The 14,376-nt window shown below is 42.1% G+C and overlaps 1 protein-coding gene across 8 annotated transcripts in view; it reads left to right on the top strand.

Annotated features, from left to right (window-relative positions):
- PHF21A (PHD finger protein 21A) overlaps window positions 1–14,376 on the top strand; it is a 211,182-nt gene that overhangs the window by 53,785 nt on the left and 143,021 nt on the right. For all 8 annotated transcript variants that reach the window (XM_036764205.1, XM_036764211.1, XM_036764207.1 and 5 more), the window contains one exon: window positions 694–759. In XM_036764205.1, the coding sequence (XP_036620100.1) occupies window positions 694–759 (66 nt within the window). The remainder of the gene's footprint in view (window positions 1–693; window positions 760–14,376) is intronic.

The raw sequence follows: 14,376 nt of genomic DNA, 5'->3' as shown, positions 1-14,376 counted from the left end.
AAAAGCAAGATAGAGTACATTTAATAGGAGTATGTGCATACATATATTAATTCCTAGAATTTTCAGAGTTGAGGAAATAAATGCCCATTATAGACAATGTCTTAGTGTGGTCGGGCAGTTTCAGTGGTCATCATGATGAGACCTTTTCCAAATCTAGGCTATAACTAACTGTATGACACTGTACTAAGGGATGGGGGGAAAAGAGAAAAACCCCTCTGCTGCTATGCACTTAATATGGGTGTGTGTGTGTGTGTGTGTGTGTGTGTGTGTGTGTGTGTGTGTGACAGAGACAGAGAAAGGGGGAGAGAGAGCCAGAGAGAGAGAGAAGGTGCACATGTGTATCATCTTGTTTTTTTTTGTCTTTGAACGAGAGAGTTTCTTTAAATATGTGACCCAGGAATATGACTTCTCGGCAGAAAGGTGGTATTTCACTGGTGTGTTAATAACTTTTATTTAGATGAGTTACCTCTAAATTTGAAACCATTGTAGAAAACTGTTGCCCCTCTCCACAGTAGTGCTTGAAATCTGCATGGAAGACTTGTGGATGGGGGCAGTGCAGCTGGGTAAAGTTAATGCTAAATGCTTGAAGCGGTTTGTGCTTTATAATACAATAAATGCCTAAAGTCCTCTTGCTACCCTTCTGCATTGACAAATGAATTATCTTTCTCACAGATCTTTTTTCTTTCCAATCAGAATGCTGATCTGAAGAAGCAGCTTCATGAACTCCAAGCCAAAATCACAGCTTTGAGTGAGAAACAGGTAGGGGAAAAGGGGGGCATATTTTTAACATTGTGTTCTAAAGATACAGTATGTCTACTCCAGGCTTCTAAGAGAACTGCTATTTTTCCTCATGTGTGAAAATAAGTGTGGGCAGTCAGACTCAGTTTTAATTTTGTTGGAGCTCTGTTTATCCATTTTTATTTTTGGTTGAAATCAGACTAGAGTATCCCATGAGTTTGTGTAACTGGCGAATATCTAAAAGCTACATGGCAGGCTTCTGTTAACTGTATTAATTAAACTAGAAGTTACCCTCAGTGGAAGGTGTACAGAGTTAGCAGGGAAGTGTGATGCAGAGATTCCTTGGCCTTTTGTGTCATAGGATAGCCACTCTAAAGGTTGGAGTCTGTCTTTAAGGTCGAGTGTGAGAAAGGTGGTTGTAATTAACCTTCTCCCATTTTCAGTTTGATCCTATCTGGATAGCTCATCTTTAATGGTGGTCAGCTTCTCTTTTGTGAACCCAGCTGAGACTGATGATTCTCTCTCTCTCTCTCTCTCTCTCTCTCTCTCTCTCTCTCTCTCTCTCTCTCTCTCTCTCTCTCTGTATGCGGACTTGTTTGCAGTGTTCTGGAGAATGACCAGTTTTGGGTGGCTCTTGCCACCAGGTGGAGTGGTGGTGGTTGATAGACACGTTATCTCAGGAAACTGACAAAAACATTCTTTTGCGTCTCCTCCCTCCTCCCCGTCCCCTAGTGTTTGTCATGAAGATAAATGCATGAATCAGAAGAACACGGTGATGCGTATCATTTTAATATCATTTGATGGTACATAATTATACTATTTTAGTGAAGATGTTCACTAGGTAATTCCCAGTAACTGATAATTGAGTTTTTAAAAGTTAATTTTAGATAGTAATGCATTACTTGAATGGGGACTTTCTTCTTAGACCCTTTTTTTAGGTGATGTCAGCTTGTTTTCATTTAGTTAAGGTTTTCATGACAGTCAGCTCTGAACTCTGTTGGGGTGCAGGCCTTTGTTGTCCTTCTCACTCTGACTCAGTGATTCTGTGTAAAATATATGGGGATTAGTTCATATTTCAAGAGTGAGTCTTTTTCCCAAAGTTCCTTTCCTCCTCCTTTGCTCTTCCCCAGCATATTAGAAGAGGAAAGTTGCCAGACTAGTATAGGGACTGGATCGATAATTTGTAAAGAAAAATATAAGCTGAGTTTGCCAGTGTATGTCTGTTGTAAAGCTGATTCATCTCTCCAAAGTCATCACAATTGATCTGTGTGAGTGAGAGTGCTGTAGCCTAGACTTTTGTTAGCTTGGGGTTTCTTCTAGCTTCAGGGTTAGTTGGACAAGATGCCAGTGCATGAGTCACATTTGCTGAAAAATTCACGTGTTCAGACAGAGATACAGAAGGTGAGAACTGACTATAGAGCCACATTCGTATAATTGAGCAACTTTAGGGGATTTAATATTCTTAAGAAAATGAAAGCAAAGATCTGGCTCACTTCTGTAGCAGGCAGGAATCAAATTTAATCGTAGTTGGCTTTTTATTCTTTTTAAATGCTTTGCTCTCTGGAGACACTTATTTAATAGAAATTTGCATCTTTTATGTTTTGTAGTGTATTTCACCAAGTGGCAAACGGTAAGCTGTTGCTTCAGTTTACCCAGCTTCCATTAAGTGACTACTGTGTGCTAGACACTGGGTATACAAAGACATATGAAACAGCCCCTGTTCTTAAGAAGCTTACATTCTACCATATCAAAATAACACGTACAGATAAGTAAATACAAAATACAGGGAGAGTAATTTTTTGGGAGGAGGGGATCAGGAAAGGTCTCATGTAGGAGGTGGCCCTTGAGGGAAGCCTTGAGTGGAGATAGGGAATCCTGGTGGCAAGGGAGACGGGAGACCGCCAAGTCAACATTGTGGAATCAGGAGACAGAATATTGTCTACAGGAGAAAGCAAGCAGGGTCAGTTTGACTGGAATAAAGGATGCCTTAAGAGAAGTAATGTGAATTAAGGTTGGAACAGACAGTTGGAACCAGATTTAAAGGCTTTAGATGGTCAGCTCAGGCCACTGCCTGGCAAGTAGGATGCACTCAATCAGTGCTTGTTGATTGACTATGGTCAGACTTAGGCTAGATGAATATCAGTTTTGTAGCTGTGTGAAGAATGAATTGAAGAGAAGAGAGACTAGAATCAGGGGAACTAATAAGGAGACTTGCAGAAAAAACCTAAATTACCGTGGAGGCCACTGAGTAGAAAGACGAAGGTGGATATGACAGATCATAGAGGATTTGGCAACTAATTGGAAATGGAGTGAGGAAGAGTGAAGGACATGTGGAGATGACTTAGGTAGCTAGGAGGATAGTTAGGCCTCCCTCAGAAAATTGGGACGTGGGTGGGTTTAAGGAGAAGGGTCAGTGAATTGTTTTGGGACCTGTTGAATTTTAAATGCATGGGAGACACGTAGGGGAAGATGTTCAGCGTTGGTCATATGAGACTCCGGAGGGAGATGAGGGCTGAGTATGGGAATTTGGGAGGAATCTACATAGAGATATTTGAACCCGTGGGAACCAATGAGATCCAAAAGTGATGGCAAAAAGAGGATTTTGATCTAATCCAAAAAGCATTTATGAAGTACTCACTCCTTAAAAGGTTGCCAGGGGTATAGAGACAAAATGAAAGACAGCCGTCGAGGAGCTTACATTCTACCTTGGAATTCACAGGTGTGTTCTAGAGTCCCTCCCAGACATCACTCCATCCAGATCTCAGCCAACCCAACTTAATGTCTGCCCCTTTGGAGTAGAAATGTTGGATTAAGATAACAAGAACTTGAGTGAAAGTAATGATAGAATTTGGGATGAAATTTCTATCTCACTTATAATGATGTAGATGAGAGACAACGCAGTAGAGTTGAGACGGCCTTGGAGAACCAAGACTTGGGTTCGGGTCCCGTCTCTGGCCCCCACGGACGGTGTAACCTGGGGCGAGTCGCTCAAGCTCTTCAGGTTCCAGGCACCTCCCCAAGACCAAATTGCGGAATAGTCACCAATCTGCGTCGACGGAGGGAGTTTTCTCACCAGTGAGATCACAGGCTTGATATTTAAATATGTAGTTAAAGCGTGTTGTGAATTGTCTTCTCAAAGGAGTCTCTTTCAGCTAGGCCGCAGAAGAGATTGTTTTCAAGTAGCTCAGCAGTAGCTTACATAAGAACGTAGAAGGTAATTTTTTCAATAGTGTAGAGATGGAAGAAATGCTGCTTGGCTTTAATTTTGTTCTAGGACATTTTTCTATCACCGTTTATTGCGCTTAGCTTCTTATCACTCTGCAGAACTCTTTAGCATCTGGCAAAGCTTCATAGATTTCCTTCAATTTTCTTTACCCGTGTACTTTCCTTTTTCTCTCACCACTCACGCATCTTTGTCTTCCTGAGCGTCTTCAGGCCGCCGCCGATCTTCCCGTCCTTCCGCCTTAGCCCTTAATACGTTTTCTTGTTTACAGACTGTAAGAAAAAAGGAAAAACAGATTCCGCTGAGCGCTTAAAAATGCTTTTCCATTCATTCGTTCTTCATGGAAATATTGTCCTATGGGATCTTCTTCCTGGACCGGCTACTATCCCTTAGCTCTAAGTGGCCTCTTGAGTCCCTCACCAGAAGGTTCTAACGTTTCCGGTTTCCCCATTTTCATTCAGTTCGCATTTATTAAGAGCCTATTGTGTATCAAGCGCTGTGTTGGGCACCGGGATGACAAAGTCAAGAAGTATCCCTCTTCTCCAAGAGCTCACGTCATACTGGAGGCAGTGTAATGGGCACAGATGAGGACATACAAAATTTTGGCCAAATAAATAGAGTTGTTTTGGTGGAGAGAGCGCTACCAATATGGAGAATCAGGAGGGAGCGGGTTTGGTCGCTTACAGAACTGGGATAGACTGGTGTTGGTGGTTCGGAGTTTCATCTGAAAGTGTCCAGAAACTTCCGTCTCGACTATTAGCGGAGTGTCTAATGTTGAACAAAATCTTCTTTTGTCAGGCACGGTGTTTTAAACGGTAGCGATGCTTAAGTGCTGACCTCGTTTTTCGTCCTTTTCTTTGTGCCCTCCTTTGCTCTGGGCACACGGACCTGTCCCGTGGGGAGATCAGGCTTCTGGCCCTGGAGCCAAAGCCTCTGGTGGCTGTAGGACATGGTCCCCCTCTGGGGCACCGTAGAAGCACTCGTAATGTGGCAGTTTGTTGAAGGCTTCTTGCTGAGAATTAATAATGAACGCTGTCTTCAGAAGCTTGTGTGCAGTGAGCATCCTGGCATTGGAGAAAGCAAGCAAGTCTGATAGCAGGCAGGCTTAAACTCTAAGAAGAGAACTGGGTTTAGCTCTTGCAAAGTTATACTTTATGTAGAGGGCTGACCCCTGAACCCATTGAATGGTAGATGATGAGAATGGCAAAATAAAGGCTTTGAATTATTTGGCTTGTAAGACAAGGATGCTTCAGCCTCCCTTGACAGCATGATGGGCAGAATTCTGGGTTGCATGTGAAGGTAACTTTGGCAAGCGGTGATATTGTATCTGTAGAGATTTTTTTTATGCTATTTATCTTTTAAAGCTTTTATTATTAAGAAATATTTCAAACTTGGTGATGATCTGATCTTTTGATATTTCTGTTTCTCAAAAACAGACACATGAATATTTGGTTATAAATATGACCCTCCAAATGAGCTAAATCCTTTCTTTGGGCATAACTTAGAATAATAAAGATTGTTTTTGAGACCTTCATTGTTACAGTCATTTAAAAAAATTAATCAGTTTTTTACCTTTTTTGAAAAAATTTTTATTTATTAAAAAACAAAATCACTGTAATTTCCTAATGACTTCCTCCCCCCAATAGAACCTCTCTTATAACAGAGAAGTACAGTTCAACATATAAAGTCAAAGTCCTGTCATTCCATACCTATGATCCACCATCACTGCTGAGAAGCAAGCAGGCGTACTTTACTGTCAGTAATGGGTTAGTTCCATGATGCTTCACATGGGATAGTATTATGCTATTTAGCAAGGTTCATAAATTGCACTTTATATTTAGGAATATTGAGTGTTTGAGAATATATTTATAAAAATAACAAAAGCTTTGGAAATCTACATTTCTTATGAAATTGTAATTTGTGAAAAATCAATCAATAAACATTTATTAAGTGCCTACAGCATGCAAAGCAGTATGCTAGACACTGGAAATACAGAGGCAAAAAGCAAAACAGTCCCCTGCCCACAAAGAGTTTACATCTTATTATATACATCCAGATATAAATATGTACAAAACAAATCCCAGTTAATTTTGTTGAGAAGACTGTTATCTGAGAAGATGAGGAAAAGCTCCATGTGGACTATGACTTTTGAGTTGAGCTTTAAAGGATCTTGGGGATCTAGTACAGAGAGGAAGAGAGAATGACTTGTAGGCATGGGGGAATGGCTGGGCCAGAGATGGCATAGAGATGCCTAGTTGAGTACTGAGTATGAGGTACAGCAAGAAAGCCAGCTTGGTTAGGGTGTGGCATGCATTAAGGGGAATAATGTGCAAAGCTGAAAAGGTAGCTTGGAACCAGATGGGGAAAGTCTTTCCATGCCAGATGAATTTATTTTTGAACCTAAAGGTAAGTCAGGCACCACTGGCATTTATTGAGCAGGAGAGTGGCATGGTCAGACCTTTGCTTTAGAGAAATTGCTTTGGCAGCTGTATGGAGGAAACTTGACCCAGAGAGATGAATTGGGAGGCTCTTATAGGAGTCTGGAGGAGAGATTATTAGGGCCTGAACTCAGGTGGTGATTGTGTGAGCAGAGAGAAGGCATCAAAGCAGCTTAGGTTTAACTTTGTTGAAAAAAGGAACTTTGGATGACTTTATTTTCTAGCATTATCTCAACTCCTTCTCTACAGAATAAGTAGAAAGCTATTGTTAGACCCTAAATTATTACATTATTAAATCAGAATTTAATGCAAAAGGAGAATATTAACTTTGGTGTCCTTAACATGCTGATGAGGACAAGATACTACTTACAGATTCCCTTGTTATTGTTAATAAATATTTGTCAGTTACCCTGAATTTGTTAATCCTATTTAATATCAAAAAATAGTACACATAATTGTCATAATAAAAAGTCTGTGTTCACAGTGATGGGTCAGTGCTAACCCCTGTCCTCAAGAAGCTTTTCTTTTAAGGGTCATGGTAGCTACCTGTGAACATTGAAATGCTTTGGTCACCAAATGAATAAAAACCACATTTTCCTTTTCCCTTCCCACCTGCTGCCCCCATTCCTAGTTCCTGTGTGTGTGTGTGTGTGTGTGTGTGTGTGTATGTGTGTGTATGTGTGGGTAGAGAGGGTTCCAATAGGCTGGAAGGGGCCAATTATATATTTCTGTACAAAGGACATGGTTGCAAGAGGGATGGTGGAAGAAGAGAAAAGTCTTCCCTTATGAAGACTTGAAGTGGAAGAGCACTGATCTGGATCTACCAGAAGTATATTGATGGAAGTCAAAGGTAACATTGATTTTCATGGGTTGAACAGAAGATTGGATTGTAAGTTGTATTCCCAGCCCTGATGCTGACTCACTCTGACCTTGGGCAGAGTCACTTGGCTTTTTTTTGTCTGTCCCTCTGCCTGTGGGAGGGGGATGGATAACTCATAGGAGTATCTGGCTCTCTACATTTTTACTCTGGTTTGTGCAAATGTGTTTTTACAGTCATTTATTCCACAGTGTATTTCTTTGAATACTGATTAATTCGTTTTTGACATTTCTTTGGGGGCATATTTCTCTTGGAATTACTCATTTGTACACAAGTACCATGCTCTTCTACTGTATATTTGAATAGATGCTACGTAGAACTGACTTTAGAAATTTGCTTCTCCACCCACCCTCCTTTTTTTTCCTTCCTCTTAGAAAGCTAGAGCAGTTTGCAGGCCTTACTATTAGTTACCGGTTTGCTTTTCAGACTGAGTAAGCTCAGCTATAGTTCCCATGTGCATTATATATAGCACATCCTTTAGAAATTACCTTGCCCAGCCCTTTATAGAATATCCACTTGATACGGGGAGACACAAGTTGTCTTACATGTTGAGGATTAATGAGGAAGCAAGTAGTTGCCATTCAGAGATGTTGGATATAGATAGTGAGATAGCTTTGTGTGCTTTTCAGAAAAGCCTCTACTGTCTCCGTGTTATAAAAAGGTTAAAAGCATCACTAAAACATTTTTAAAAAGATTAAATCACATTAAAAAAAGAAACTATTGGTTTTTTTGGCCTGACTTGTCTTTCTGAATAGAATATAGTTTTTCTATGAAAGGAAGCAGTGCTAATGACTTGGAAAATGCTCTGGGAGTCAGGTGGTTTGACTGTTTCCGGTTCTGCTGAGGGGTCTTGTGTCAGTCGTTTCATTTTTCCTCTACTTAAAAAAAATGTTAAAAGTGTTCCCCATAGGAACTAACAAACACACATCTATGGAAGCGCGCCGACTTTTTGGAAGCGGGTGCTGCATAACTAGCAATTGATGGCTGTGTAGTGAGTCAGTTTTCATTTTAGTAACACCTTCATCTTGTGTTTAAATGGGGCCACTTTTCCAAAGACTTAGAACATTTCTCAGTTAGCTTTCCTGCGTGATTGTAAGTAGATGGTATATTACATATTGTGCTTTTACTTCCAGATTGGACAACCAAGTCTGGAATGATTCACTGTTGTTTGAGATCATATAACTGGCCGGTTGCAAATACGGATCACCATACTCCCACTTCAGTTTTATTTACTAAACTGTACATTGTTCTTACTCTGTGGACTCTTATTTCACCAAATATCTTCTGAAATAGGACATTAGGCACGATAATTACACTGCCTTTAGGCCTCATTGCCTTGGAGTCAAGTAAGTAAATTAGTTCCTATAATAGAATATTGGTAACCTGATCCATGCATATTTGCAGTCTTAGATACCAGTAACCAATGGTGTATTTCTGACCTTCACTCATAACCCAACTAGGTGAATTGGTAAATCCACTTATTGGTTGAAAGTGTTACTCTCTTATAGCTCCGAGAATTCTGGTGAGCATTTGATCTCATTCCTAAGTAGCCAGGTGAAGAGTTAAATGGGATGTACGCTTTTTCACCTGTCGTGTGTAACGTATTTGTAAAGCTATCAGGAGATACTCAGTTGCTGTTGTCTTCACTGTACTAATGTACACGTGACATCAGCTCTTTTCTCTCCTTTGTACCAAGGCCAGGAAATGCAGTGTCTCAGAAATCTACCAGCATTCTTCTCCTGGATAAGATCCAGTTGGCTTAAACTCAGCCCAGATGAAACGTTGATAGGAAGAATGAAGGACTTTGAAGTCTTGGCCAAGAACACGAAGACACTCGAGGCTGGAGGGGTTTGTTCCTCTGTGAAGTCAGAACAGTTCCTGGTGTTGGGTCTACTCCTTTTCCCTAATCTTTTCCAATGGGCTCTACTGCCAGAAATCATACCTGACTTCATACCACAAGATTGGATTGTTCCCTCAAGAGTGGGAAGTTTGTTGAGAGTCACCTGTGTTTTGGGTACATTCCTCGTGTACTTCTCAAGAACAGTTGTCTGCTCACAATGACCGCAGCCATCTACTTCCCGAGCTAAAGAGGCCTCTGAAGCACTTATCCAGATCCTTTATTCCCTTTCCTGGCAAACAGAATAACTTTTTCACCTAAGTTAACCTAAGACTTTGGCTAATCAGTTTAATTCTGCAAGTGTTTATTAAGTAGCAAGGCACCACAGTGCCTCAGTTTCCTTATCTGTAAAGTGAGGAATCAAGACTAAATAATCTCCAAGTAATATTCTAACTCTAAATCCAAGATCCTGTGAACCAGGTCTGTTTGCATTGGAATCCAGCCTCCTAAATCAGCTATCCTCGTCCTGTATGTTCTTTGCTGGTTTAGTTCAATAGGACATCTGGTCAAAGGCCAGAGATTGTAGAACTTTTCTTGTTTTTTGAATCGTCCTGGCATAACAGGTTTGGAAAATAGATAAGTTAGGTTTTTGTTCAGCAGTTACTAGAGGAAAGAACATTAATCAAGCAACAAGCATTTATTAAGTGCCTACTATGTGCCAAGTACTATGCTTAGGTGCTGGGAATACAAATATTCTTCTTCTATTAAGGAAGACAACAAATACATACTTAAGTGTATATGGAATAAATACAAATAGTTCAAAATAGATGAATAAAAAATAGTTAGGGAGAGGGAGGGGCACCAGCAGTTAGGCGATCAGGAAAGAGTTCATGTAAAAGGTGGTGCCTGAGCTGTACCTTGAATGAAGAGAAGAAATCTGTGAGGGGGAAGTGAAGAGGAAATCTGTTGCAGATATAGGGAGTAGGCTTTGCAAAAAGACAGAGAAAGGAGAGGGAGAGCCCGAGGTCAGCAGCAGAGAGAAGGCTGGTTTGGATGGATCACAGAGGGCAAGATGTCCTTCGAGGCTGAAAAGGTAGGCTGGGATCAGGTTGTGAAGGGCTTTCAGAGCTGAACAGAGGCATTTATGTGTGATCCCAGAGGCAAGAGAGGGCCCTGGAGATGATTGAGTGGGGGGAGAGATTGGAGTTCATGCGAGGGAAAAGAATGGGGTTAGGAGGGGTGAAGAATGGGGAGAGATGGACTGATAGGAGGTTATGGTCAAATAAAGGAGTATTTCTGAAGAGCTAGTGCTTATGGGGAATGATAAGATCCAGGTGTGATGATCCTTTGTGTGTTTGAGGTGCAGTGAAGATATATGTCATGAGGCTTTAAAACACTGAGGAACTGAGAGTTTAATGAGTTTGAGGAAGCAGCACCTTGGCTGTTGAAGTTCCCTTGTGAAAAAGCAGAGGAAGCTGGTGATCCAAATGCTGGACTCTTAGATGGAGAATGGCCTAGGGGTTGGTGCACAACCACCACCATGATTTAAATAGAGTGGCCAAATTTAATGGCGTGAACCTCCAAGGAGGAAAAGTTGTGGAATGAGGGTAGCAGGGGGAGAATGTGGCGGTTATGATGGGGAATAAGAAGTCATTTGCTGCCCCTTCTGGAGCCATTGTGTCAGCAGGGTTTTAGTGAGTGTATGGCCAGAGACTGAAACCTCTGAACTGTCCAATCCAATGACCTTTTTCCAGATCTCATCCTTCTTGATCTCTCTGCAGAATTTGACATTGTTTCTGGATGCTTTCCTTTTGGGTTTTTGTGACACAGCTTCTTCCTAGTTCTGTCTGACTGCTCTTTGCTGGGTCCTCTTCTGTGTCATGGCCACTAACCATGGGGGTGCCCCAAGGCTCTATCCTGGGCTCTCTGCGCTTTCTGCTCTTTACTCTCTCACTTGGTGACCTCATGGGTTCCCATGGGTCCACTTACCATAACCTGGATATAATATCTAGCCCAGTCTGGCACCAGTCCCACAATGCCAGTTGTCTTTTGGACATCTTGAAAAGAATGTCCTGTGGTCATCTCAAGCTCAGTGTGTCCAAAACAGACCTCGTGAAACCTGCCCCAACTTCCCACTCATCCTTCCAGTTGTCAAGACTCCAAACCCAGATATCGCCCTCCACTCCACACATCCAGTGAGATGCTGAATCTTGTTGTGTGAACTTCCTGACATCTGTTCTGTCCATCCCCTTCCCTCCACTCACAGCCACCATTGTAGGTTTAGCCCCCACCTGGACAGTGGCAGTAGTCTTCTGGTCAATTCACACACCTTAAGTCTTGGTGCATTCTAAGGCCTCTTAACTCTCACCTGCCAGAGTGATGTTTCCAGTGCTCCCTCTTCCAGGATCAGCTAGAGGGACTGCTGTTTGACATTCAAAGCTTGCTATAGCCTGGCCCCTTTCTCATGCTTTACTCCCAGCGCTTTATGGTCCTGCCATCCGTCTCTTGTCAGCCTGCCTTGCTCTGTGTGTCTTCATGCCTGGAATCCTCTCTCCTTCCCTTCCTTCTCCTCTTAATTTCCATGTATCCTTCACTATGCAGTCTCACTGTTTCTGCAGTGAGCTTTTCCTCATTCCTCCAAGATCAACCTGTGTCTCCTCTGCTTGTGTGTGTGTGTCTATCTGTGATTAAAATATAATAATAAAATATAATGTGCATGGGTGTGTATGTGCCTGTGTGTGTATGTGTCCATGATTAAAATATAATGCACTTGTGTGTGTCTGTGTGTGGGTGTATGTATGTACACGATCTTGTACACGTAGCCTCCACTATTAGAGTGGGAGCTCCTTAAGGACAGGGACTCCTTGTGCCTTCCTTTGTGTTCTCAGCACTTAGCTCCTTACCTGGCGTGTAAGAAGCTTTATCCCTCTGGGTGGTGCGGTGGATAGAGTCAGGAAGACCCGAAGTCGACCCCAACCTCAGACACACATCAGCTGTGTGACCCTGGGCAAGTCACTTCACCGCTATTTGCCTCAGTTTCCTCATCTGTAGAATGAGGACCAAATGAGATCACAGTAAAGTGCTTAGCACAGTGCCAGGCACAAAGCATTCACAATATAAATGCTAGCTGTTTTTGTTATTGTCTTAACAATGCTTGTGAACTAATCAGCCACTATATTGGTAACTTCATCTTTTTTTTTTAAACCTATTAAGTTATTCCCTTTCCTTTAGAATCTGAATTTGAATTAGAATCTGAAGCCTACTTTTCCTGAATAAGATAACCTGATTTGTTTTTAAAGATCCTCATTCAGATGATGACCAGAAGATTCAGCTTTCTTTGCTTTGATGAGGATACTCCTGTGTTATGTTGCCCTGTTTTAATGGCTTTGGAAAATTCACTTATTAATTATCTAGTTACTCAGTGCAGCATTATCTTAATGTCATGCATGATGAAGCTGTGTAAAGTAGATGATGGAATAGAACAAGGAGCTGAGTCAGAAACCTGAGTTCTAGCTTGGGCCATGCTCTTGATTTGCAAAATATGTAAAAGGACCCAGAAAGAGAGGCACCATGGCATCGCTGACTTAGGCAAGCTGAAGGACCGGGTTTTGGTCACAGCTCTACGACTTAGGAGCTGGTGGCCAAGTCACTTCCCTAGGACCGAGTCTCCATCTCTGTGAAAAGAGGCTGTTCGTTGCTCCTCCTGGCTCACAGTTGTTGTGTGCTTAGGGAATGCCAGCGAAGGGCACAGTTTGGAAGGTTCATCTCCCAACAAAAAATATCGACCTATCGGAGTATCAATTGGGATTTCTTGTGTTTTGGTTTCTCTGTGCTGTTATGTCAGTAGATGGTACTGTTATTGTTGGTCATAGTAATAATATTACTAATAAATATTCTATAGTTCTGCAACAGTGTTGTCTTGTCTCCTTGCCTTCTTCATGCCTGTGGTGTCTAAGGAAACCAGAATAAGCCACACACAGCAGATAGTTTGATTCACCGAATATCTGTGTGCAAACTTTGTGCTAATAAGCAGGCTCTGCGAAGACCCTGTCCTTGTAAGGCACCAGTGGTGTAGCAGGAGGAGAAAATATACATGCACAGAGAAATACAGGCCTTCCTATGTTGGATCAAAGGAAGGAGCAGTTACCTTTAGGGATTCAGTGAAGGGTTCTTAGGAATGACCTTCGATCTGAGCTCTGAAGGGTTTGTCAGAATTGGGGCAAGGGAAGCAGGCCGAGGGATTGGCATGAGCAAAGGCCCCAAAGTGGTCTAGCTTTGTATGAGTACAGGCTTCACAAAAGGGAGGCATGGGAAGTAAGACTGGAAAGGTAGGTTGGGGCCCATTCTAAAGGGCCTTGATTATCAGGAAATGAAGTTTTGATTGTATTCACAGTGAAGAGCAAGAGAAATTTTGGGGTAAGGACATGATGTCCTAGACTTTCTGTCTCTAGGAAAACCAGAATCTACCAGCACATAGCAAGATTCATTTGGTGAAAAAAATATTTTGACACGGTGACCACATAATCAGAGTTGTGCTTTCGGAAGATAAACCTGATTGCAGCACCTAGGTTGGATGCGGAGTGGAGGAATGTGGCAAGGCTGAAGGAGTCTGTAGAAGACTGTTATCACAGTGCAGGGGAGAGGAAACAAGCAAGCACCTCCATGAGGGTAGTGGGCCTGAAGACAGAGAGAGCTGTAGAGGTAGAGACTCTAGAGTTTAGAGACCAGCTGTTAGGAGTAAGGACGAAGGAAGGGAAAACATGTAACTCGAAGGATAGTGGTGCCACTGAGATGGGGATGGTGGGAGTTGGAGTGGGTTTGGAGGAAGATGGTGAAGTCATTTTTAAACACATTGAGTTTGAGAGGTCAGGGGGCCCGGAGACTATGGGAAATGTTGATCTGGCACTCAGCAGAAAGGTTTAGTCTGGAAATACAGATGAGGAAGATGCACCGGACCTCCCTGGGACAGACTGGCAATGGCAGCATTTAGGGGGCAGGAAAAGGAAGAAGAGTTAGCAGAGGACCCAGAGGAATGGCTGGAGAGGTAGGTGGGATTCCTTGGCTTACCCTTAAAAGTCTTTGAATTCTATCTGGGACAGGTAAATCACACAGTTTCTGTTTCTTTTCTGCTAACAGACTGAAAGACTCCTAAAAGCCAAATCAGGAAGGGAAAGTCTGCCCTTGAGTCTCTGTCTGTATAGCATCTGGGTGACTACTTAGCTGAGAGGTGTTCCTCTAAATCATCTCTGGAGAAAAATGATCC

This window comes from Trichosurus vulpecula, chromosome 6 (genome assembly GCF_011100635.1).
Source record: "Trichosurus vulpecula isolate mTriVul1 chromosome 6, mTriVul1.pri, whole genome shotgun sequence".
Classification (NCBI taxonomy): Eukaryota; Metazoa; Chordata; class Mammalia; order Diprotodontia; family Phalangeridae; genus Trichosurus; species Trichosurus vulpecula.
The sequence above is the reverse complement of the archived record's forward strand: the minus strand, read 5'-3'. Positions and strand labels throughout refer to the sequence as shown.